Raw genomic sequence first — 27,480 nt, forward strand, 5'->3', positions numbered from 1 at the left:
GTTGGCATGTCTGAGGGTCAGTGTGGACTTGTTGAGCCAAAGGGCCTGTTTACATACTGTAGGGATTCTATGATAGTCAAAAGCAAATATGTCAGCAGCTCTCAGGTATCTGTAAGAACAATAGGGTTGTAATGGTCAGGGATTTTTACTTTCCAAACATAGATTGGGCCTGTCGTAGTGTTAAGGGCTTGGATGGAGAGGAATTTATTAAGTATGTGTAAGAAAACTTTGTTATTCAATATGTGGATGTACCTACTAGAGAAGGAGCAATACTTGACCTTCTGTTGGGAAATAAGGCAGGACAGATGACTGAGGTGTCAGTGGGGGAGCACTTTGGGGCAAGTGATCATAATTATATTAGTTTTAAAATAGTTATAGAAAAGGATAAAATGGATCAAAAGTTAAAGTTCTAAATTGGGGTAAGGCCAATTTTGATGGTATTAGGTAGGAACTTTCAAAAGTTGACTGGAGGAGGCTATTCACATGTTTGGAAAGTGCGAGGCTTTTTAAAATGAGATAACAAGAGTCCAGAGACAGTATGAGTGTGAGGGGCAAGGCTGGTATGACTAGAGAAATTGAGGCTCTGGTCAAGAAAAAGGAAGAGGCATATGACAGGTAAAGACAGCTGCAATTGAGTGAATTCCTACATGAGTCTAAGGGCATTCAGAGTATACTTAGGAGGGGAATTAGGAGGGCAAAAAGGGGACACAAGATGGATTTGGCAAATAGAGAATCTCTTTGGATTCTCCTTTACTCTAAGTACAGGCAAAAGAGTAATTAGGGAGAGGATAAGGCCCTGTTATGGACCAGATAAGATTTATAAAGAAGGTAGCCTAGACGCCAACTTTTTCTTATTTTAAAGATAAATGTGAGGTCATGTGTTCCAGGTGCAATTCAATAGGTCGAACTACTCCATGTTAAGCAAAACAATTTATTCAAACACTATTGTCAAAATACAACACAAGAAAGCAGAACTTGGAATAACTTAACCCTGTTGGAAAACTTAACCGAATAACAGATTATTTGACTAGTACTATTCAAATATCATAACATCCCATAAACCCACCCATTGGAAAAGACAAATTCACAGGCAACTCCTGTAGCAGGCAGAGAATCACCAGCTTTTAGTCGGAACCAAGAGAGGGAAAAATAGCTTTCACTTGTTCAAGACCCCAAAAGCAACTGCTGAAAGCGAACTAAAAGTCCTGGCTCTGTGAGAGCTTGACCAGCTGCTTCTATTATTCCAACAAATATCCTCTAAAGCTGCAGCATCATCACAGCCCTTTAAAGATCCACCTATGGAGCCGCAAGAGATGGGTGAGATACTAAACAAATATTTTGCATCAGTATTTACTGTGGAGGGGAACTTGGAGAAATAATACTGATGCCTTGAAAAGAGTTCTTATTACAGAAGAGGAGGTGCTGGAGGTCTTCAAATCCATAAAGGTAGATAAATCCCTGAGACCTGATCAGGTATTTCCCAGAACTTTGTGGGAATCTAGGAAAGAGATTGCTGGGCCCCTTGCTGAGATATTTGTATCATGGACAGCCATGGGTGAGATACTGAAAAACTAGAGGTTGCCTAATGTGGTGGTATTGTTTAAGAAAGGCTGTACGGGAAAGCCAGTGTGCCACAAGATCACTGTTGGGTCCACTGCTTTTGGCCATTTATATAAATGATCTGTGTGAATATAGCAGGCGTACAGTTCTAGAGTATCGGAGGCTGAGTGGTGACCTTACAGAAGTTTATAAAATCATGGGGGTCGTGGATAGGGTAAATTGCCAAGGTCTTTTTCCTGCGGTGAAGGAGTCCAAAACTGGAGGACACAGTTTTGAGGTGAGAGTGGAAACATTTTAAAAGGACCTGAGGGGTAACTTTTTCATGCAGAAGGTGGTGCATGTATGGAATGAGCTTCCAGGGGAAGTGGTGGAGGCAGGTAAAATTGCAACATTTAGAAGGCATCCAGATGGGTCTATGAATCTGAAGGGTTGCGAGGGATATGGGCCAAATGCTGGCAAATGGAACACGGTCACATTGGGATGCCTGGTTAATGCAGGCAAGTTGGACCAAAGGTCCGTTTCCAAACTGTGTGACTCTGATTCCCTAGAGTGGGACCAAACCCCAACTTAGAGATGGGAGTGCTATTAACTTAACCACAGATATTGTAGGTAATGCATTCTAGGATAACATTGACTGAACACTAGACCAAGATTGTGGAATATAGAGTAAAGTTGCTGAATACATTTCTTTTCCTTCTGAACAAAAAACAAAGAAAATTACAGCACAGGAACAGTCCCTTCGACCCTCCAAGCCTGCGCCGATCCAGATCCTCTATCTAAACCCGTCGCCTATTTTCCAAGGATCTGTATCCCTCTGCCCCCTGCCCATTCACGTATCTGTCTAGATACATCTTAAATGACGCTATCGTGCCCGCCTCTACCACCTCCGCTGGCAATGCGTTCCAGGCACCCACCACCATCTGCGTAAAGAACTTTCCACGCATATCTCCCTTAAACTTTTCCCCTCTCACCTTGAAATCGTGATCCCTAGTAATTGAGTCCCCCACTCTGAGAAAAAGCTTCTTGCTATCCACCCTGTTTATACCTCGCTTGATTTTGTAGACCTCAATCAGGTCCCCCCTCAACCTCCGTCTTTTTCATGTAAATAATCCTAATCAACCCAACCTCTCTTCATAGCTTCGTCTGTTTTCAGTCGCCTAGACCTTATGTATGCTTCCTTTTTCCACTTTGCTAGTCTCACAATTTCACCTGTCATCCATGGTTCCCCAATCTTGCCCTTTCTATCCCTCATTTTCACAGGGACATGTCTGTCTTGCACTCTAATCAACCTCTCTTTAAAAGCCTCCCACATATCAAATGTGGATTTACCCTCAAATAGCTGCTCCCAATCCATGTTCCCCAGCTGCTGCCGAATTTTACTATAGTTGGCCTTCCCCCAATTCAGCACTCTTCCTTTAGGAACACACTCGTCTTTTTCCATGAGTATTCTAAACCTTACGGAATCGTGATCACTATTCCCAAAGTAATACCCTACTGAAGCTTCAACCACCTGGCCGCGCTCATTCCCCAACACCAGGTCCAGTATGGCACCTTCCCGAGTTGGACTACTTACATACTGCTCTGGAAAACCTTCCTGGATGCTCCTTACAAATTCTGCTCCATCTAAACCCCCAACGGTAAGTGAATCCCAGTCAATGTTGGGAAAATTAAAATCTCCCATCACCACCACCCTGTTGCTGCTACATCTTTCCATAATCTGTCTACATATTTGTACCTCTATCTTACGCTCGCTGTTGGGAGGCCTGTAGTACAGCCCCAGTATTGTTACTGCACCCTTCCTGTTTCTGAGCTCTGCCCGTATTGCCTCACTGCTCGAGACCTCCATAGTGCCCTCCTTTAACACAGCTGTAATATCCTCTTTGACCAGTAATGCAACTCCTCCAACCCTTTTACCTCCCTCTCTATCCTGCCTGAAGCATCTATATCCAGGGATATTTAGTTGCCAGTCTTGCCCTTCCCTCAACCAAGTCTTAGTAACAGCAATAACATCATACTCCCAGTTACTAATCCAAGCCCTAAGTTCATCTGCCTTACCTACTACACTTCTTGCATTAAAACAAATGCACCTCAGACCACCTGTCCCTTTTTGCGTTCATCATCTGCTCTCTGCCTACTCTTCCCCTTAGTCACACTGACTTCATTACCTAGTTCCTTACAGACTTTAGTTACTACCTCCTTACTGTCCACTAACCACCTCATTTGGTTCCCATTCCCCTGCCACATCAGTTTAAACCCTCCCCAACAGCATTAGCAAAATCAGCCCCTAGGACATTGGTTCCAATCCTGCCCAGGTGTAGACTGTCTGATTTGTAATAGTCCCACCTCCCCCAGAACCAGTCCCAATGTCCCAGAAATCTGAATCCCTCCCTCCTGCACCATCTCTTAAGCCACTCATTTATCCTGCCTATTCTTTCATTTCTACTCTGACTAGCACGTGGCACTGGTAGCAATCCTGAGATTACTACCTCTGAGGTCCTACCTTTTAACTTGGCTCCTAACTCCCTAAATTCTGCTTGTAGGACCTCATCCCGTTTATTACCTATATCATTGGTGCCTATGTGCACCACGACAGCTGGCTATTCACCCTCCCCCTTCAGAATGTCGTGCAGTCGATCTGAGACATCCCTGATCCATGCACCTGGGAGGCAACATACTATTCGGGAGTCTCGTTTTCAACCACAGAACCGCCTATCTACTCCCCTTGCAATCGAGTCCCCTATGACTATAGCCCTTCCACTTTTTTTCCCGCCCTTCTGTACAGCAGAGGTAGCCACAGTGCCATGAACCTGGCTACTACTGCCTTCCTGCTTTTTTCTTTCTTCCTTTTGGTCACCCATTCCCTTTCTCCCTCAGCAATCCTAATCTGCGGTGTGACCAATTTGCTGAACGTGCTATCCATGACTTCCTCAGCATCGCGGATGCTCCAAAGTGAGTCCATCCGCAGCTCCAGAGCCGTCATGCGGTCTAACAAGAGCTGCAGCTGGACACACCTCTTGCACGTGTAGGAGTCCGGGACATCAGCCGCGTCCCTGAGCTCCCACATTGAGCAAGAGGAGCATAACACAGGTCTGGGATCTCCTGCCATTTTTACTCTTAAGCTTAACTTAGTGCTGCTATAATATCAACAACTGGATAAATGAAAAAAGTTTGTGCCAAATCACTCTACTTAGCAGCACACGAGAAAAAAAAAATGAAAACACTTACCTTATCAACACACCAGAGTCTTTTTTTTGGGTCAGAGGAGGAGGGTGGGTGGGAGACACTACATGTGTAGTATCTCGGGTTTAGCCACTGCCCAAATATGTCAGTTCACTCACCTTCCGAGAGCACAATTCGACCGCTCCCACTCAGCTGTGCTGCCAAAATGAAGGACTTAGCTTCCCAGCTGCCCCCAGGTCCTCGCTCTCACTGCTCCCGCAAAAAATGGAGGCCGCTGATTGCACGAGGTAAGTTTTTAACTGGGAAACTTACCTCCTGGCAGCCCCCTGGTGCTCGCTCTTACCGCTCCTACTGCTACTGCTGCAAAAAATGGAGTTCTGGTCTCTGCTGTCTTCCTGTCAGCCGATGCACTTTCTCCAAGCTGAATTTCCACACCTGTATTTGATGTTCCTTGAGCTGATTACTCAGCAGATGCTCATGCATGTGGTATTCTCCAGCGAACCCCCTCTGTTGTCAGACTTCCCTTTTAATCAGCTACCTTTGGGGAGGTAGTATGTCTTGGTATAGATGATGGTTTATTAAAGTTATGATGCTACTCAATACATTGTTGCTTCTGATGGGGGGTTGTTATCCACATAGTTACAAGCATAGTGTAAGTGTTCTAATTGCTTTAATGTAAACACATTTCCAGAATAGTTTTTCTTAAACTTCTTTAAAGGTGATCACATGTCAATGGTGCAATAAAAAAGGTCTCCTAGCAACAAGTGGCAACGATGGGACTGTTAGAGTGTGGAGTGTCACTAAAAATCATTACATCTTACAACAAACATGTGTCTTCAACAAAACGTGAGTAGCTCCTTTTTTGAAAATTAAGGATTATTTTAAGTTAACATATGTGGTACATTAAGTTTTCACAGCTAATGTTCAAAATTGCATTGCATTTTCATTTTCAATAGAGAAATTATTTCTGAAGACCTGGGCAGTCTGGGCTCTCCTTGTGAACCAAATTTGTGTCTCATTTGTTGGAGTATTAGTGGCAAATATATTGCAGCAGCACTAGAAAAAGTGGTGAACATCTGGCAAGTCACTGGTATGGCTCTTGATATTTTTGTATTTCTTAAAGCGCAATTCATATCTTTCCCGATCTTGATTAGAATGTAAAATAATGTGAAAGTAAAATGGTACAGCACAGATATCCATTTGATTTTGTTTTGCCACCATGAAATGTTTGTTCGCTAATGGTATTAAAGGGTAGGAAGTTCCCTGAACATAATGACATCCTAGCACCTTTAAAAGAAGTAGGTGCAACACTATTGGTTTATACTTCCAAAACTTCCTACATTTTGGAAAAGTCCCAGTAGATCTGAAAGGCACAAATGTAACACCTCTATTCAAGAAATGATGTGTCAGAGTGCAGGAAACTATATGTGAGTTAGCAAAATGGTGTTATTGGGAAAGTTCTGGAATTCATTCTTGAGGCATTTGTGGCAGCACATTAAGGAAATTATGGCACACGTTTGAGTCCTTGAGGATCTAGCCAGCAGAGTAGATAGAGGAGAACTAGTAGATGTCGTGCAGTTGGATTTAAAACCGTATTTGACAAAGTGCCATATCAAAGGTTGCCGCACAAAACCAGATTTGACAGTATTGTGAATAACATATTGGCATGGATAGAAAGTTGGTTAACTAATTTGAAAAGGGCAGTTGGGATAAAAGGATCTTTCAGGTTGGCAAAAGGTAGGGCACAACCGGAAAAACGGAATTCTCAATTTTTTACAATCTATATTATTAACTTGGATGAAGGGACCTGTTGTGCCAGATTTAAAGATGCAAAGAAAGGCAGAAAAGCAAGTTGTGAGATGGATCAAAGGGACAAGAAATGTTGACCGGAAATAATTTGCCAAATGGAATATAGAATGTGAAAATATGCCATGGAGCATAGAACATCACAATATCAGATGGCTGTTGCAATACAGAGGCATCTGGGTGTCCTCACACATGAATGATGAAAATTAGCAGTTAAGGCAAATTACACATTGGATTGTATTGTAAAATATTCTAAATGTATTATTTTAGGAAGCGTGACATGATCGAGGGGAATCTGCAACTGGAGATGCTTAAATAAGGGATGAAAAGGAATTTCCTTCTTAGAGAGTTGTTAATCTTTGGATTCACCATCCAGAGAACAATGGAGACTGGGTCATTGAATATATTCAAGGCTAAGTTAACATAGAACATAGAAATCGGAAGCGGGGTAGGCATTTTTGCCCTTCAAGTCTGGTCTGCCTTTCAATATGATGGCTGATCATCTGACTCAGTACCCTGTTCCCACTTTCTCCCCATACCATTTAATCCTTTTAGCTGTAAGAACTATATCTAACTCCTTCTCGAAAACACTTAATGTTATGGTCTCAAACACTTTGTGGCAGTGTATTTCACAGGCTTACCATTCTCCAGATGAAAAATGTTTTCTTCATCTCAGTCCTGAGTGGCCTACCCATTTCCTTGGACTGATATACAAGGTGTCAGGCAGTAAAATCAAGTTGAGAACATGGTCAGATCAGTCACAGAATTTAAGTACGGAAGAAGAGCTGCAACCCATGATGTCTATACTGGCTCCCAAAGAAGCTATCCAGCTCGGCCCATTCACCAGCCCTATCTCCATTACCCTGTAAATTTATCACTTTCAAATTTATATCCAACTCTCTTGAAAGTTTAGATGGAGTCTACCTCCACCTCTCTCCCAGGCAGCATATTCCAAATCCAAACAAATGAGTAAAGAAGTTTCTTCTCATCTTAGCTCTCGCTCTCTTGCTGATAGTCTTCAAATTGTGTGACCCCTAGTTACTGACATAGCAACTAGTGGAAACTGAATATCCTTCTTTGCCTTGTCAAAAGTGTTCATAATTTTCAACACCGTAATGAGGTCACCTCTTAATCTTCTGCAAGGAGAATACCCTCATCCTCCTTATCTAATCTTTCCTTCTATCTAAACTCTCATTCCTGGTATCATTCTCATAAATCTCCTTTGTACTCTGGGGCTTTAACATCCTTCCTTAAATAAGTTACTCAGAACTGAACACTGCTCCAAATGTAGTCTGACCAATGATTTGTAGCATTGCAACATCATTTCTTTGCTTTTAAACTCTGTGCCTCTATTTATAAATCCAAGGATCCTATAAAGCTTCTGAACAACTGTTTCAACTTGCCTGGCCACCTTCAGAGAATTAGGCACATAAGCCCCCAGATCCCTTTGCATCCATACTCCCCTCAAAGTTGTATAACTGTGCCTGTGTTGTGTGTTTCTTCTATGAAAATGCATTACCTCACATTTCTGTGTAACGAAGTTCATCTGCCAGGTGTGCTACCTGTTTGGCCAACTTGTCAATGTCCTTCTGAAGTCACTCAGCATTATCCTCACAATTCCCTATTCTTCCTAGCTTAGTATCATCTACAAATTTAGAGTTTTCACATTTCTAAATCATTTATATAAAGAAACAGGAAGGGTCCCAGCATCGATCACTGGGGAACACCACTTTCAACTCATCTCTGATCTGAAAAGTGCCATCTATACCTACCCTTTTGTTGCCTATATTTTAGCCAACTTCTGATCCACACTGCCAAGGACCCATCAATCCCAAATATTTTAATGTGCTAGCCAAACTGCATGTCACACTGTTCAAGTACTTTCTGGAAGTCCAAATATTAACTTGTTTAATTGTGTCTGTTTACCTTAACTCAAATTATGGTCTCCATCAGTTTTCCTACTATTGAAGTCAAGCTGACAGCTCAGAAGTTCCCTGGGTTATCCATTACCCCATTTATAAACAATGGCATAGCATTTGTTCAGGGAGGCCTGGAAAATTTCTGTCATTGGCTTCACAATTTGTTCCTTTACCTCATTTAGCAATCTAGAATACATGCCATCTGGACCTGGCGACATCTTCACCTGGAGTGCTTCCAGCCTTTTTTAATACCTCTTTATCTTTCTTTATCCTGCTCAGTTGCTGAACACCCACATTTTCAACTGGGCCATTGTCACCATTTTCTAATTTGGTAAAGACAGAAGTAAAGTACTTATTTAGTATCTCTGCCATATCCTTTGCTTCAGTGAGCTACTTACCCCTTATGAGACCCACTCTGTACTTCATTAATATTTTACTATTAATATTTTTGAAGTACATTTTGCTATTTGTTTTAGCGTAGCCTGCCATCCTTTCCTCATTGTGGGCAAATGGAACTAGCTGAGTGGGCACCATGATCAGCATAGACCACTTTGGGCCGAAGGGCCTGTTTGCATGCTGTATTACTCTATGACTGCATGTGTCCTCTTAGCCTTCCTTATTCCAGCCTTCATCTCGCTTTTTCATTTGAGGTGCTTTCCTGATTTCTATGGAACACTGATTATCGTATGCATCATATACCTCCTTTTCTTCCAAATTATTTCATCAATATGCTTAGTCATCCAGGATATTCTAGCTTTGGACGCTATTTATTTCTCGTGGTTATGTACCTATCTTGCACCGTATTAATCTTTGCTCTGAAATTCTGCCATTTTTCATCCACTCCTTTATCCACCAAAATGCCTGCATCAGTTCAACCTTTAGACCCCTAAAACCTGCCCTTTTCCAGTCTGCAATCTTAATCATTGACTGATTTTTATCCTTTTCCAACTTAATATTGAACATTATTATATTATAATCATTAGTTCCCAAATGCTGTCCCACCCTGATGCTCTTCACTTGCCCTGCCTCAATTCGTGGAACCAGACCCAGTATAGTACTTCCCTGGCAGGACTGGAATTGTACTGTTCTGGAAAGTTCTCCTGCACATGTTGTAGAAATTTGTCCTCTTTCATGCCCCATACTCTACCTTTTTCCTAGTCTACCCTGGAGTAATTGAAATCACCAACTGTCATTAATCCTACTTGTCCTGCAAATTTCCGTAATCTGCCTACAAATGCTTTCTCCTAATTCCTCTCCACTAGTTGGAAGTCTGTAATAAATATCCTCTCATGATCTCATTGTTCCCTTTAAAATGAATTGTGGCAGCCTGTATATAAATTTCCAACATGTGCTGATTGTTAGAAACACAAGTTCAGAAAGTTTCCCTGAAGTGATTTATTTTTGTCTTTATAGGAGGCAAGGGGCTTTTAGACATACAGCCACATTGGGTTTCTGCTCTTGCCTGGCCTGAAGAAGGTCCAATTGCAAGCTGGGCTGGTGACACTTTAGAAGTTCTTCTTGTAGGACGAATGGATGGATCTCTTGGACTCATTGAGGTAGTGGATTCATCTACCATGCACCGTCTTGAACTTGAGCACTGCTACAGAAAAGATGGTAAATTATGCCTTAATTAGCCATTACCATTTATAGCCATTATCTGTTACGAGATGCTGATCCTCCTCCAGATCATTCCATCACTCTGATCATATCCTCCGTTTTGTAATTGACAGTCCCCAATGGAATATTTTTGAACATTATAATGTCTTGAAATTGACTTTGATTGCATGGAAAATTTCTTATACATTGGACCAAAAAATGTTTCAAACTAGGAAAGAAAATTTCATATGATTTCATTGTGTTCAAGCACAGTGTTCTTCTTAACTCTCCTGGGCCAGAAACAGTTTCAGTTTGATCAATTAAGCCTTAGCTTCTGCTAAATATCAACCCTGAATGTTAACCATGATGTGGAGATGCCGGTGTTGGACTGGGGTGGACAACGTCAAAAAGCGCACAAACCAGGTTGTACTCCCAACAGGTTTATTTGAAGACACAAGCTTTCGGAGTCTCACTTCCTCTTCAGGCGTCAGTGAGAGAGTTGGCATCAGACACAGAATTTATAAGCAAAAGATCAAAGGGTCATAGAACTAATGCAAATGTATTGAACAAACCTAAGATGGCTATTAAAGTTTTAATCAGTTAGAAAGGATTAATATGCAAGTCCCAGAATTTCTTTCAAGTCACTGCCCCGAGATAACTAAAGGTTTTAGCAGTATGCCAGAGGTGACATCTCGGGTCAGACAATGTATTTTAGGTGTGAGGCCTTGTTTAGAATCTGGCTGTGTATTAACTTGGAGTCAGACTGGCTTTATTTGCAAAGTAAGAATTTATAAAATGCCACATTGGCTGTCTACAAATTGTGTACTGTTTCAACAAAATACATGAACCTTTGATCTTTTGCTTGTAAATTCTGTTAAATCTCAGCCACTTTGTCTAGAGAAGCCCTGACCCATATTCTCAATTTCACTATATTTCTAGAACATCGAACAGTACAGCACAGGAACAGGCCCTTCAGCCCACGATGTTGGGCTGAACCTGATGCCAAATTAAACTAATCATTTCTGCCTGGCCTTGGTCTATATCGCTCCGTTTCTTGCATATTTATTCATTTGCTTATCTAAAAGTCCTTAAATATCCCTATTGCACCTGCCTCCAACACCATCCCTGGCAGCACATTCCACACTCCTATCACTCTTTGTGTAAGAGCTTGCCCCCTCACATTTCCTTTGAACTTGGCCCCTTTGACCTGACATGCATACCCCCTAGTATTAGACATTTCAACTCTGGGGGGGAAAAAGATTCTGACCATCAACCCTATCTATGCATCTCATAATTTTATAGACTTCTATCAAGTCTCTCCTCAGCCTCTGCCGCTCTGGAGAAAATTACCTGAGTTTTTCTAGCCTCTCTTTATAGCTCATTGCATCTAATTCAGGCAGTTCTAGTTTTGACATTTGCAAATTTTGGAATTGTGCTCTGTCTAAATCACAAATAAACTTCATGAACATTTTGACAAAACCGTTTATTGTTGCAGCCAGGAAAGAATGCATTTATACGAACATTTTTTTTTCCCTGCTTTGTCCACTTACGTGGTGTGAATTTATAACAAGCTGATGTATGTCATATGTGATGAATGTAAGTTCCAAATGTCTGTGTTCTTGCAATGTTCAAGAATCTCTATCTGGTCTTTAATTGAGACCACAATTGAGGGTGTAGCCTAGAAAAGATGCTATAAGCCAGCATGACTGGAGATGATCACCTAATACAGATGTTAGAGTTGAAAGGATTAATATCATCTTGTTTTTCTTACCATTTGGAAGTGGGACATCTTTAAACAATATTAAAGATCTAAGTCACCAATTACAGCTTTTAAAAATATGCTGGTTTTCTATAATGAATTACTTAAACCTTTTTCTAGGAGCAAATTACTGCAGGTCATCACAGAATCCCTGCAGTGTGGAAGCAGGCCTTTCGACAGTGACCCTCTGAAGAGTATTCTACCCAGACCCACTCCATACCCTATTCCTGCATTTGCCAAGGCTAATCCACCTAACCTATGCATCCCTGGACATTATGGGCAATTCACCTTAACGGCCAATCTTTGGACTGAGGGAGGAAACCAGAGCACCTGAAGGAAACCCACGCAGACACGGGGAAAACATGCAAACGCCACACAGTCAGTCACCTGAGGGTGGAATCAAACCCAGGGACCTGGCACTGTGAGGCAGCAGTGCAAGCCACTGTGCCACCATGCTGCTGGAATCTGAACTGAAAACAATAAATGTTGGAAATTACAGAGCTGATGAGTCATCGAGACTCAAAACGTCAGCTTGCTGTCTCTCCACGGATGCTGCCTAACCCTCTGAAATTCCCAGCATTTTCTGTTAAACCTTTTCCTCTTTGTTTATTTTTGCAGTTTTTAGGATTTCCATTTGCCTGTCAAAGTGCTGTTGTAAAATATCTTACAATGATCACCTCTATGAGAGTCCTGTATTTACAATTTTTGTTTGCTGCCTTTAGTTGCAGTAACAGCCATTGCTTGGTATACTGAAGATAAGCCATTTGCAGTGGGATATGCAGATGGAAAAATACTGATTGGCACGAAAGAGCCTCTGGAGAAGGGAACAGTTGTTATGATTGATGCATACAAGGTAGGTTAAAATCAGCAGGAATTCTGAGGCTAAGTTATAATTCTAAATTGCTGCATTTCTTTATCCCCTGCCCCTAGCTCAAAGAGTACAGCACAGGAATAGACCCTTCAGCCCATCATGTCTCTGCCTAACATGATGCCATTCTAAACTAATCCCATTTCCCCATCAGCTTGCACCTTTTTTGAGGCACCCAGCATTACCTACTTCATAATGTCAACATGAGCCCAATCTTACCATCATCCCATATCCTTTGTGGTGAATACAGATGCAAAGCACTCATTAAGGGCTTCACCCACTTCCTCTGGCATTATGTATAAATTCCCTCCTTTGTCCTCGAGTGGACCTATCCTTTCCCTAGCTACGCTGTTGCCCCTAATGTATAAAATGTCTTGGGATTCTCCTTAGTCCTACTGGCCAAGGACATTTCATGGTCCCTTCTAGCCTTTGTTATTTAAATTCTTTTCTGCTTTCCTTATACTCCTCGAGGGCCTTGATTCATGTCAGTTTCCTGAACCTTAGATTTGCTCCCTGTTTTTTGACTGACTAACCTTTCAATTTCTCTTGGCACCTAAGGCTCCTGAATCTCACCATCCTTATCTGTCATCCTTACAGAAACATGCTAGTCCTGAATGCTGATCCACTGGCCTTTAAAAGACTCTCATATGTCATATGTCGATTTCGTCATCAAACAACTGCCCCCAATTGAATTTCTCCAGGTTGTGCCTAATACTGTTATTAGCCTTCCCCAAATTTAACACTATCTTGCCTGAAACATCTAAACCTGGAATGTTGAGCTGCCAGTCGTGCCCTTCTCCCAACCAAGTTTCTGTAATCCCATGTACTAATTCGCGCTCTGAGCTCATCTGCCTTACCTGTTATATACCTTGTGCTAAAATAAATACACTTCAGACTGCCGGTCCCGCCATGTTCATTAACTTGGTCCTGCCTGTTCTCCCTATTAGACTTAGTTGACTTAACATTGACCTTCTCCTCAATCACTCCATATGCTGCTCTATTTCCCTCTCAAGTGGGCCATGAGCAAACCTCCCTGCGAGGATATTGGTGCCCCTCCAGTTTAGGCATACCTGCCCTCCTTGTACAAGTCCCATCTGCCCCAGAAGAGATCCCAATGATCCAAATTTCTGAAGCCCTCCCTCCCCCACCAGCTCTTTAGCTGTATATTCAGCTGTATTACCCTCCTCTGTCCGGCCTAACTAGTGTGTGGCACCAGGAATAATCCTGTGATTACAACCCTAGAGCTCCTGCTTTTCAACTTTGCACCTGACTCCATAAATTCCCTTTTCGGGACCTCGTCTCTTTCTTCCAATGTTGTTAATACCAACGTGAATCGAAACCCCTAGCTGCTCAACGTCACCTTTCAAAATGTCCTGTGGCCGCTCAGAGGAGCCTTTGACCCTGGCATCAGGGAGACAGCACACCATCCTAGAAATGTTCGTGACTGTGGCATCTTGGAGCTCTCCTGGGATGCTGTCCACTTTCCAGATAAAGCAGACAAGGACATGTAGCTGCAGCAGGAGCTCCTTGCCGCCTCCACTTCAGTGCCTCAGCAGGGGAACTCTGTTTCAGCAGCCTTGTTGTTCGTAAACTGGTAGACGGCCTTATATATTTCGTGCAGAGCTGGTGTGTTGCCAAGCTTGTGGTATGTTGCACACTGTGGGATGTGGTTAAGGACACTCAGATCGACAACAGAGCCCTGGCTGAGGAGGTCTCTAAAACGCTTCACTCAGCATTATTTGATGGCTTCTTTGATAAGAGTTACTCCATCCTTGGCCAACAGTGGGGTAGAGTCTTGGGTATTTGACCCCTAAGGGGATCTTTACAGCACAGAAGAAACCCTGCACATCACCATTGTTGGCCATTCAGTGGGCTCCAGTGCTTTCCTCACCCACCACCTATTCTTTATATCACGGGTTTGCCATGAAGCCACAGGGAACTCCTACACTGGCTATGCTTAATAATTTTCATGCTGGTCACCCAATGCATTTCTGTCTGTGTGGCCCTTACTTGTGGTGTTACCTATTCACTAAATATGCTATTCATGAGATTCTCAGCCTCGTGCTGTCCAGTGAGTCCATCTGGAGCTCCAGCTGCTCTGTGGTAAATCAAGAGCTGAGCTGAACAGACTTCCTGCATCCCCCTCCAATCTCTGCCCTTTATTCACTGTGATCAGTCATGCTTTGTGGTGACTCAAAGTGCAAAATAGCTGCAGGTTGTGTGTGTCTGAGCTGATAGATTTTGATAACGGAATAACGAGGTGACAGTAATGATCTTGCAGTTTCTTTTTCTGGAGATTAATACAATGATGAAAAATGGGGCAACTATTGAAAGTGTTGGATAAGTTAAGGGTTTTAAAGCTGTCATAGTTGTATTCATAGTGGATGAAGTTCAATGAAAATTGACTGTAATATTAGTAGTTATATTGAGAAGTAGGCAGGATGAGGATTGTGGACAAGAAAATTATATTCTTTTTTAACAGGAAGAAGGCAAAGAAGTTTACGTTTATTTGAAGTGAGAACCTTCAAATGGTGTGTGGATTAGGAGCAAGGGAAGAGTGGATCTATGAGCAAAATGACCTTTATATTACCACAGCCCTTGCTGTTGGTACTGGATTACCAGCGATATGTCACGATAAGGGACATAATTTTACAAGGACCAGAAACATCATTATTAACAATAATGGAGCTGTGTGAAACCTAGATAGCTTATCAAGTGAACCATCTAAATGCTGCAAAATGAGGACATCCTGAAATCAATCAATGAATAGCATTTTTCTCTTACCCTTAGCAAAAAAGTGCCTGGCTGTTCCTCGGTCTGAGTTTTAGTTTGTGATTCCATAGCACACCAGAAATATGTCAGCATGGTGGATGAGGGAATGGTACAAGGCCTGTGATAAGGATTGTTGTGGTAAAGTGGTAGTGCACCTACCACTGCAGAAGGAGACCTGGGTTTAAGTCTCACCTGCTCCTTGTGGAGATGAAGTCCCGCCGTCACATTGAGAATAACCTCCATCATGTTATGTGGCACTATTCCCGTGCTAAACGGGACAGACTTCGCACAGATCTAGCAACTCAAGACTGGGCATCCATGAGGTGGCGTTGGCCATCTACAGCAGCAGAACTGTACTCCAGCACAATCTGTAACCTCATGGTCCGGAATATCCCCCACTCAACCATTACTATCAAGCCAGGGGTTCACCCGTGGTTCAATGGAGAGAGCAGGAGGGCGTGCCAGGAACAAGGTGGCAGATTTCCTTCCCTGCAGGACATTAGTGAACCAGATGGGTTTTTACGATAATCAGAATGGTGATCAGTGGATTCCAGACATTTTTTTAAATTCTTGAATTCAAAGTCCACCAGCTGCAGTGGTGGGATTTGAACCCAGGTCCCCAGAACATTGGCTGGGTTGCTGGATTAATAGTCTAGCGATAATACCACTAGACCATCACCTACCCATGTTCTCTGCACTGTATATGGACAGATTGATCTGAAAGAAAAGCCTACAGTTTGGTTCACCATTCATTTTGATGGTTGACAAGCAGTACCGGCAGTGTCTTTGATGCATGTATATCATATAAATGTATTCAGAATGTAATTTGAATATCCTTGTTTTAGTTCTAAAATATTTGACAGTATTACTTTATTTAACTGTTCCTCTATAACTCTATCACTGCTCTTTTCCAGCATGTCCATGTATGCTCCACCAATTAACAAGGACACCCACCTTAATCTCTGGAGTTGATGAACAGTGCAGCCGTGAGGAGCCCAAGGGCTTCTTTCCTTGCTGTAAAACTCTGACTCTCTCCTCTTTCCTGCACATTGTGTATATTTCTTGATTCGGTTGATTTTTGTGTTCACCTCTGAAACTCTCTTTGCCACTCAATTATCATCTTATTGCAAATATTTACCAAAAACTGTGCACCCCAAAGTTAGAGAAGTGAGCTTTTCAACTTCACGCTAGTTACAAGATTCCCTGCGCCTTTGTTACATTATTTTATTTGTTTTCTCTCCAAAAATTGCACTCAGACTTTGCAAACCCTTATGTTCTTGCAATTTTGCTCAGGTTTCATTTGGTTTAATTCTTAACAAATGTGGGTAACTTTGTTCTTCTGATGACTGGAGAACTGTTAGGTCATTAGTGTTATGTGAGTATTTGTTAATCTTTCTTGTTACAAAAGTATATTGCAAAACAATCCATGACAAAGATAGCAAGATAACTTTTAAAGTGAACAAACTGGTTGACAAGTTTATTTCTGAAAATAATAGAAATTTTGCAATGCTTAGAAGTAAAAGAATCTAATCCTGGTATTCTGTTGCCCTACTCTAACCCTTAAACTAGGAAAGCATCACGTGTATGAAATGGGACCCTTTAGGGATGATGCTCATGACTTGTGCCAAAGAAAGCATTGTGAAACTGTGGAGTTTTATTGCTGGAACCTGGCAATGTCTGCATAAACTATCTCATCCGGCTATGGTGAATCATGTTGCCTGGTGTAGTCAACTAGGAAAAGGTTTCAAGTTGCAGCTCATGCTGGCTAGGTGGGTATAACATTTTCTTCATTCAAACCGTTAATTGTTGGTGAAAATGTTTGACTTTGATGAATATGTGTGTTTATTTGGTAAGGAGTTGATCCTGAAAATGTTATTTTAATCAACTTCAAGGATATTGTTGCGGAAATAATCCTTCACCTGATGTTGTTTCAATATGCCACAATGCCATGTCCAAATGTTCTATGTTACTTGCTGGCTACTTGCAAATGTATTATTTATAAATAATGCGTTATTCCGTTAAACCTACTGGGTTTCTGCATGCAACATTTAGATTTATGGTGCTAAATGGGTGAAGCATCCAAATATCTGATCTCTTGGTCTAGTTTAATTTGAGACTGTTGGTGAGGAAATGAGTCATATGACTCGCAAAATCCTCTTAAGAACCAACCCTGCAAAGTCAAAATGCGAAATGGAAGTATGCAAAGATATTTAGCATAGACAGGATATTGCAAAAGCAAATCAGAGGATGGCTGAGAGTCATCACAGTGGATTTCTGGGAGACATTGCCACAGTCATCACGACTGTACAGCAGGTCAGAGACAACTCGGTGTCAGGATATGGTTAAACCTGAAACACTGCATTGGTGTTTCCCACTGTTCCCCCTCCTCTGACCCAAAAAGAAAAACTCTGAGGAGGACAACTGGCAAGGTAAAGACGTACAAGGGAGCAGCCATTAAGAGAGTGTTACAGTGGAAGTGCTGAGGCCTTTGCTCGAGAGGTTTCGGCGTGAGGAGACTGAGCAAGGGGTACTTTCTTTCTGTCTAGACTGAAGGCAGTAGGGATGGCAGTTAGGGTAGTCATATGCTCCTCTTGCAGGATTTGGGAGATCAAGGAGACTTCCTGTATTCTGGGTAGCTACACCTGTGAGAAGTGCACCCAGCTGCAGGTCCTGACAGACCGCGTTTGGGAGCTGGAGCTGGATGCAATCAGGATCATCCCGGGTGCAGGGAACATCATTGATAAGAGCTCTTGTGAAGTGGTCATTCCAAAGGTGCAAGTTGCAGCTAGCTGGGTGACCACCAGAAAAGCCAAGGAGGCCAGGCAGATAGTGCAGTGTTCCCCTGTGGCCATTCCCCTCAATAACAGTTATACCGCTTTGGATATTGTTAGGCAATGATGACCTTTCAAGAGCTAGCAGCAGCAACCAGGTCACTGTGACTGGCTCTGAGGGTCAGAGGGAAAAAATGCAGTCAGACAGAGCGATACTGATGGGAGACTCAATTATGTGGGAGACAGACAGGAGATTCTGTAGCTGCAGGAGAGACTCCAGGATGGTGTGTTGCTTCCTGGGTGCCAGGGTCAAGGATGTCTCTGAGCGGTTGCAGTGGGCGGCAAGGTGGCTCAGCGGTTAGCACTGCAGCCTCACACCACCAGGGACGTGGGTTCGATTCCATCCTCGGATGACTGTGGAGTTTGCACATTCTCCCCGTGGGTTTCCTCCAGGTACTCCGGTTTCCTCCCACAGTGCAAAGGTGTGCAGGTTAGGTCGATTGGCCATGCTAAATTGCCCGTAGTGTTCAGAGATGTGTAGAATAGGTGGGTTATAGCGGGGTGGATCTGGGTGGGATGCTTTGAGGCTCAATGTGGACTTGTTGGGCCAAAGGGCCTGTTTCTACACTGTAGGGATTCTATGATTCTGAAGGGGGAGGGTGAACAGCCAGAGGTCATTGTGCACATTGGTACAAATGACATAGGTAGACAAAGGGTTGGGGTTTCCTGTAAAATGAGCATAGAGAGTTAGGTGAGAAGTTAAAAAAGCAGGACCTTAAGGGTAGTGATCTCCCAATTACTCCTAGTGCCATGCGCCAGTAAGGATAGAAATAGAAAGATAGGCCAGAGGAGCAAATGTAGAGGGCAGAGTTTTCAGTTCTTGGATCATTGGAATCTCTTCTGGGGTAGAGGTGACCTCAACAAGAGGGACATGTTGCACTTGAACTGGAGGTGTTCCAATATCCTTGTGGGGAGATTTGCTAGTGTTACCCGGGAGGGTTTAAACTAGTTTGGCGGGGGTTGGGACTCTGAATAAGAGTGGGGCTATCGAGAAGTCAGGGAAAAATACATTATCCAACGAGAGCAAGTTTACTATTCAGGATAGCCAGGGGCAGAGAAAAGGGAGGGAAAAGACTCCTGGTTTAAAGTGCATTTATTTCAACGCACAAGGCATACCTGGTAAGGAAGATGAGCTCAGAGCATGAATTGGCTCTGGGGCCTGGGATATTATAACCATAACAGAAACATGGCTGAGAGAAAGGCAGGACTGGCTGCTCAATGTTCCAGGATACAGAAGCTACAGGCGTGACAGAAGTACAAGTAAGTGAGGAGGGGGAGTTGCCCTTTTGATAAGGGAGGAAATAACAACAGTGTTTAGAGAGGATATTCTTAAGGGGTCATCAAATGAGGCCATGTGGTTAGAATGTAGAAACAAAGGGATGGTCCCTCAGTTGGACTGTATTATAGACCACCAAATAGCCAGCGGGTACTCGAGGAGCAGATGTGTGGAGAGATTGCAGATACCTGAAGGAATAATAGAGTAGTATTGATTGGAGATTTTAATTTCCCCTGTATTGACTGGGCTACCGAGGGTGTGAAAGTCTTGGACGCAGTGGAATTTGTCAGATGTGTCCAAGAAAGTTTCCTAAATCAATATGCGTAGGGCACAACTTGGGAAGGTGCAACACTGGACCTCCTCTTAGGATACAAGGTCAGGCAGAGAGCACTTTGGCTCTGGTGACCGTAACACTTTGTTTTAATATAGTTGTTGAAAAAGATAGGATAGGTCCACAGGTTAAGGTGCTGAACCAAAGCAGGGCCAATTTTTGGGCCAATAGACAGGATCTAGCAGAGGTCAATCGGGTGAGTCTGTTTCAAGGAAAAAGAACGACTGGCAAATGAGAGGCTTTTAAAAGTGTGATGTCAAGAGCCCAGGGACAGTATGTCTCTGGTAGGGTGAAGGAAAAACTGGCAGGATTAGGGATCCCAGGTTGACGAGGGACGTTGAGGTTCTCGTCAGGAAAAAAAAGGAAGGTATACATTGGGTTTACCTATCGGTTCAAGTGAATCCCTAGATGACTATAAAAAGTGTCAGAGCACACTTAAGAGGGAAAACAGAAGAGCAGAAAAGAGGGTATGAGATGGATCTGGCAGATAATGTTAAAGATAATCCCAAGAGGTTCTATAGCTATATTAAGAGTAAAAGGGTGGCTAGGGAGAGAATAGGTCCCCTTAAAGATCCACACATAGCCATCTATGTGTGGAGCCACGGAAGATGGGGGATTTTTAATGAATGTTTCTTCTCAGTGAGGAAACAATCATGGATGCTAAGGAAATAAGGGAAACAAGTGGGGATGTTTTGGACCGCATACATATTACCAGAGAGGAGTTGTTTGCAGCCTTAGAGCACATTAAGGTTGATAAATCTCCTATGCCTGATCAAGTCCATCCTCGGACGTGTGGGAGGCTAGGGAAGAAATTGCAGAGGTCTTGCAGAGATTTTCGCTTCATCTTCAGCCGCTGGTGAAGTTTCGGAAGACTGGAGGGTGGCAGATGTTGTTCTGTTGTTTAAGAAAGGTAGCAAAGACAAGCCAGGGAGCTACAGGCCAGTGAGCCTCACATCAGTGGTAGGCAAGTTATTGAAGAGGTAACTAAGGAACAGGATCATTCGAGATTTGGATAGTCAAGATCTGGTTACGGATAGTCAGCATGGATTTGTGTACAGGAAGTCATGGCTGACAAACCTTTTTTAGAGGTTTTCAAAGAGATAACTAACAGGCTAGATGAGGGTACGGCATTGGATGTTGTCTTTCTGGACTTTAATAAGGCCTTTGACAGGGTCTCACATGGCAGGCTAGTCGTGAAGGTTAGGTCGCATGGGATCCAGGGAGAACTAGCTAACTGGATTCAAAATAGGGCTCGATGGTAGGAAGCAGTGGGTGATGGTTGAAGGTTGTTTCTTGGACTGGAGGCCTGGGAGTAGGGGTCCACAGGGGTCCCTGCTGGGACCTTTGTGATTTGTGATTTACATAAATGATGTGGATGTGAATGTACAAGGCACCATTAAGTTTGTGGATGATAAAAGATTAGGAGGTATCATTGAAAGCAAGGAAAGCTATCAAAAAATTACCAAGGGATCTTGGTAAGATGAAGAAGTGGGCTGAGGACTGGCAAGTGCAATTCAATATTAATAAGTGTGAGGTGTTGCATTTTGAAAAGTCAAACCAAGGTGAGACTTACACAGCAAATGGTAAGGTCCTGAGAAATGTTGTGGAGCATAGGGAGCTAGAAGTACAAGTATGTAGTTCGTTGAGAGCGGCATCACAGGTGAAAAGGGTGGTGAAGAAGGCATGTCACGTGCTGGCCTTCATCGGTCAGGGCATTGAGTATAGGAGTTGTTATGTTACAGTTGTATAAATCGTTGGTGAGGCCGCACTTGGAGTATTGTTTTGGTCACCCTGTAAAAGGAAAGACACAGTTAAATTAGAATAACAAGGTGTGTAGAGCTGGATGAACACAGCAGGCCAGACAGCATCAGAGGAGCAGGAAAGCTGACATTTCGGGTCTGGGCCCTTCTTCAGAAATGGGGGAGGGGAAGGGGACTCTGAAATAAATAGAGAGAGGGGGAGGCGATGATGGAAGATGGATAGAGGAGCAGATAGGTGGAGAGAAGATGGACAGGTCAAGGAGGTGGGGATGAGGCCAGTAAAGGTGAGTGTAGGTAGGGAGTTGGGATGGGGGTTGGTCAGTGAAGTGGGAGGAGCGGATAGGTGGGAGAAAAGACGGACAGGTCAAGGAGGTGGGAATGAGATGGGCTGGCCTTGGGAGGAGGTCGGGGGAGGGGAGATTTTCAAGCTTGTGAAGTCCACATTGAGACCGTTGGGCTGCAGGGTTCCCAAGTGGAATATGAGGTGCTGTTCCTCCAGCCTTCGCGTGGCATCGTTGTGGCACTGGAGGAGGCCCTGGATGGACATGTTGTCCAAGGAGTGGGATGGGGAGTTAAAGTGGTTTGCGACTGGGAAGTGTAGTCGTTTGTCACGAACCGAGCGTAGGCGCTCCACAAAGCGGTCTCCAAGCCTCCGCTTGGTTTCCCCGATATAGAGGAGGCCACATCGGGAACAGGGGATACAATATACCACATTAGCAGATGTGCAGGTGAACATCTGTCTAATGTGGAAGGTTTTCTTGGGGCCTGGGATGGAGGTGAGGTGGGAGATATAGGGGCAGGTATAGCACTTCCTGCGGTTACAGGGAAAAGTGACAGGTGGTGGGGCTAGTGGGGAGTGTGGAGCGGACAAGGGAGTCACGGAGAGAGCGGTCCCTCTGGAAGGCAGATAAGGGTGGGGAGGGAAAAATGCCCTTCTTCAGTGGGGTCAGATTGCAGGTGGCGGAGGATGATACGTTGAATCCCGAGGTTGATGGGGTGATATGTGAGGATGAGGGGAATTCTGTCTTTGCTGTTACCCCCTCCCCGGAATATGAGGGCTGAGGTGCGGGAAACATGAGAGATGCGGTCGAGGGCATTTTTGACCATTGTGGAGGGGAAATGGCGGTCCTTGAAAAACGAGGACTGGAAAGTGTGCAGAGAAGATCTGAGGTTGTCGCCAATTCCAGGAGGCCTGAGTTATAGGGAGAGGTTGGCAGGATCAGACTTTATTCCTTGGAACATCGAATGAAGTGCATAGTTAGGATGAAAGCTAGTCCGAGTAGAAATGAAAGAATAGGCAGGATAAATGAGTGGCTTCAGAGATGTTGCAGGAGGGAGGGAATCAGATTTTTGGGACATTGGGACTGGTTCTGGGGGAGGTGGGACTATTACAAATCGGATGGTCTACACCTGGGCAGGACTAGAACCAATCTCCTAGGGGCTGCTTTTGCTAACGCTGCTGGGGAAGGTTTAAACTGATGTGGCAGGGGGATGGGAACCAAATGAGGAGGTTAGTGGACAGTAAGGAGGCTTGGAGACTGCTTTGTGGAGCGCCCAAGCTCGGTTTGTGACAAACGACTAAAGCCTGTAAGGAATGAGATAATGAAGTTAGTGTGAATAAGGGGAAGAGTAGGCAGAGAGCAGATGATGAACACAAAGAGACAGGTGGTCTGAGGTGCATTTGTTTTAATGCGAGAAGTGTAGTAGGTAAAGCAGATGAACTTAGGGCTTGGATTAGTACCTGGGAGTATGATGTTATTGCTATTACTGGGACTTGGTTGAGGGAAGGGCAAGATTGGCAACGAAATACCCGAGGATATAGATGCTTCAGGCAGGATAGAGGGGGAGGTAAAAGGGTTGGAGGAGTTGCATTACGGGTTAAAGAGGATATTACAGCTGTGTTGAAGGAGGGCACTATGGAGGACTCGAGCAGTGAGGCAATATGGGCAGAGCTCAAATAGGAAGGGTGCGGTAACAATGTTGGGGCAGTACTACAGGCCTCCCAACAGCGAGCGTGAGATAGAGGTACAAATATGTAGACAGATTATGGAAAGATGTAGGAGCAACAGGGTGGTGGTGATGGGAGATTTTAACTTTCCCAACGTTGACTGGGATTCACTTAGTGTTGGGGGTTTAGATGGAGGAGAATTTGTAAGGAGCATCAGGAGGATTTTCTAGAGCAGTATGTAAATAGTCCAACTCGAGAAGGGGCCATACTGGACCTGGTATTGGGGAATGAGCGCGGCCAGGTGGTTGAAGCTTCAGTAGGGGATTACTTTGGGAACAGCGATCACAATTCCGTAAGTTTTGGAATACTCACGGACAAAGACGAGTGGGCCTAAAGGAAGAGTGCTGAATTGGGGGAAGGCCGACTATAGCAAAATTTGGCAGGAGCTGGGGAATGTGGATTGGGAGCAGCTGTTTGAGGGTAAATCCACGTTTGATATGTGGGAGGCTTTTAAAGAGAAGTTGATTAGAGTGCAAGACAGACATGTCCCTGTGAAAATGAGGGATAGAAAGGGCAAGATTGGGAAACCATGGATGACAGGTGAAATTGTGAGACTAGCAAAGTGGAAAAAGGAAGCATACATAAGGTCTAGGCGACTGAAAACAGACGAAGCTTTGGAAGAATATCGGGAAAGAAGGACCAATCTGAAAGGAGGAATTAAGAGGGCTAAAATGGGTCATGAAATATCTTTAGCAAACAGGGTTAAGGAAAATCCCAAAGCCTTTTATTCGTACATAAGGAGCAAGAGGGTAACTAGAGAAAGGGTTGGCCTACTCAAGGACAAAGGAGGGAAGTTATGCGAGGAGTCAGAGAAAATGAGTGAGATTCTTAATGAGTACTTTGCGTCGGTATTCACTGAGGAGAGGGGCATGACGGATGTTGCGGTTCAGGATAGATGTTTGATTACTCTAGGTCAAGTCGGCATAAGGAAGGGGGAGGTGTTGAGTATTCTAAAAGACATTAGAGTGGACAAGTCCCCAGGTCCGGATGGGATTATCCCAGGTTACTGAGGGAAGCGAGAGAGGAAATAGCTGGGGCCTTAACAGATATCTTTGCAGCATCCGTGAGCACAGGTGAGGACCCGGAGGACTGGAGAATTGCTAATGGTGTCCCCTTTAAGAAGGGTAGCACGGATAATCCAGGTAATTATAGAACAGTGAGCCTGACGTCAGTGGTGGGGAGGCTGCTGGAGAAGATACTGAGGGATAAGATCTATTTACAATTGGAAGAAAATGGGCTTATTAGTGACAGGTTTTGTGCAGGGAAGGTCGTGTCTTACCAACTTGATAGAATTCTTTGAGGAAGTGACAGTGTCGATACATGAGGGAAGGGCTGTGGATGTCATATGCATGGACTTTAGTAAGGCGTTTGATAAGGTTCCCCATGGTAGGCTGATGGAGAAAGTGAAGTCGCATGGGGTCCAGGGTGTACTAGCTGGATGGACAGAGAACTGGCTGGGCAACAGGAGACAGAGTTGTAGTGGAAGGGAGTTTCTCAAAATGGAGAACTGTGACCAGTGGTGTTCCAGAGGGATCTGTGTTGGGACCACTGTTGTTTGTGATATACATAAATGATCTGGAGGAAGGTATAGATGGTCTGATTAGCAAGTTTGCAGATGACACTAAGATTGGTGGAGTAGCAGATAGTGAAGGAGACTGTCAGAGAATGCAGCAGAATATAGATAGATTGGAGAGTTGGGCGGAGAAATAGCATTTGGAGTTCAATCCAGGCAAATGCGAGGTGATGCATTTTGGAAGATCCAATTGAAGAGCGAACTATATGGTAAATGGAAAAGCTCTGGGAAAATTGATACACAGCGAGATCTGGGTGTTCAGGTCCATTGTACCCTGAAGGTGGCAACGCAGGTCAATAGAGTGGTCAAGAAGGCATACGGCATGCTTTCATTCATCGGACGGGGTATTGAGTACAAGAGTTGGCAGGTCATGTTACAGTTGTATAGGACTTTGGTTCGACCACATTTGGAATATTGCGTACAGTTCTGGTCGCCACATTACCAAAAGGATGTGGATGCTTTGGAGAGGGTGCAGAGGAGGTTCATCAGGATGTTGCCTGGTATGGAGGGCACTAGCTATGAAGGGAGGTTGAGTAGATTAGGATTATTTACATTAGAAAGACGGAGGTTGAGGAGGGACCTGATTGAGGTCTACAAAATCATGAGTGGTATAAACAGGGTGGATAGCAAGAAGCTTTTTCCCCAGAGTGGGGGACACATTTACTAGGGGTCACGATTTCAAGGTGAGAGGGGAAAAGTTTAAGGGAGATATGCGTGGAAAGTTCTTTACGCAGAGGGTGGTGGGTGCCTGGAATGCGTTGCCAGCGGAGGTGGTAGAGGCAGGCACAATAGCGTCATTTAAGATGTATCTGGACAGATACATGAATGGGCAGGGAGCAGAGGGATACAGATCCTTGGAAAATAGGTGACAGCTTTAGATAGAAAATCTGGATCGGCGCAGGCTTGGAGGGCCGAAGGGCCTGTTCCTGTGCTGTAATTTTCTTTGTTCTTTGAAAGCATAGCTTTTTTTGTCTGGAGATGTGGAATTGAAAACTAGAGGGCATAGGCTTAAAGTGAGAGGGGATAGATTTAAGAAGGACCTGAGGGGCAAGATCTTCACCCAGAATGGTGCATATATGGATGGGCTGCCAGAGAAAGTGGTTGAGGCAGGTACAGTAGCAACATCTGAAGTCATTTGGATAGGTGCATGGATGGGAAGGGTTTAAAGAGATATGGGCGAAATGGGGGAAATTGGAATTAGCTGAGTGGGCACCATGGTCAGCTTGAACTGGTTTGAGCTGAAGGGCCTGATGCCTACAGTCATCGTTACACTCAATCATTCACTAACAAATATGATTGACCACCTAAAAAATTCCACGTCACTGACCATGAGTTTTGTGGTCCTGATAAACCCAATCCCAGAGCTGGTTCTCCCACTAATGGGAAATGGAATTGGTCTCTTACCTTGAAATCGATGGCATTCCTTTCTCATGTTCATTTTCCGTCCATCCGCTTGCCAACAGATGTTCTTGAAGAATTGTCTTCCTTCATACAGGAGCTTCGTTCAATTAGTTTTCTTCTGAGCAAGGGTCTCCCAAGGATTGACATCAATGTTGCATTTCTTGAGAGAAACCTTCAAGGAATTTTTGAAATGCTTCCTTTGACCTTCTCTTATTCTAGTACCTTCTTGCTTTGCCAGTTGGAACTTGATTGTTTTGGATGATCGTATAAAAGTTGCCATGGGTCTTAACAGATAGGGCTGTTCTCTCATTGGAGAAAGATGACTTGTGGTGGTTTAACCTGCGAGTCACCATGCCTCAGATGAGGAGAGAAATTGAGGAGAGTCTTTCGTGGTAACATTATGGTAGCCAAATGATGACCACTTAAAGACCTCCTCTGGTTCAGCTGGTATTAGGCCCACCTGCTATTGCATTTTCACCATGTGGCATACACAATGAGTGAACCTGCATTTTCCAGTTTGGAGAATGAGAGGAAGGTCGCTTAATGAAAATCACAGTGCCTGATTGAGGACCCAGTGTCTGGAAGGAGAGGGTCCCTGAAAGAACCCCTCTACCTGCTGCTGATCCCTATCAGCAAAACCTTTGTAGATGCTGGTTGATCAAACAGCTGCCAGGCTTTGATCACAATTCCTTCCCCTGGAAGGCCCATTGCTGATCACTTGAGTCCCTGAAAGGGCCTTCCCTTTTCCAGCCAGTGGCTGAGACAACCACCCACCCACCACCACCACCACCGACGAAGGGCGCCCCATGACATCACACCCCCCCCCCCCCCCACACCCCA

General features: G+C 44.0%; 1 protein-coding gene across 1 annotated transcript in view; it reads left to right on the forward strand.

The window, feature by feature from the left end:
• Positions 1-27,480, forward strand: part of herc1 (HECT and RLD domain containing E3 ubiquitin protein ligase family member 1) — a 333,814-nt gene that overhangs the window by 205,437 nt on the left and 100,897 nt on the right. Inside the window, exons 47-51 of the mRNA XM_048617017.1 lie at positions 5,459-5,586; positions 5,697-5,830; positions 9,879-10,079; positions 12,543-12,673; positions 17,030-17,229. Coding sequence (XP_048472974.1) covers positions 5,459-5,586; positions 5,697-5,830; positions 9,879-10,079; positions 12,543-12,673; positions 17,030-17,229 — 794 coding nt within the window. The remainder of the gene's footprint in view (positions 1-5,458; positions 5,587-5,696; positions 5,831-9,878; positions 10,080-12,542; positions 12,674-17,029; positions 17,230-27,480) is intronic.

The sequence above is a fragment of the Rhincodon typus genome, chromosome 36 (genome assembly GCF_021869965.1).
Source record: "Rhincodon typus isolate 14 chromosome 36, sRhiTyp1.1, whole genome shotgun sequence".
Lineage (NCBI taxonomy): Eukaryota > Metazoa > Chordata > Chondrichthyes > Orectolobiformes > Rhincodontidae > Rhincodon > Rhincodon typus.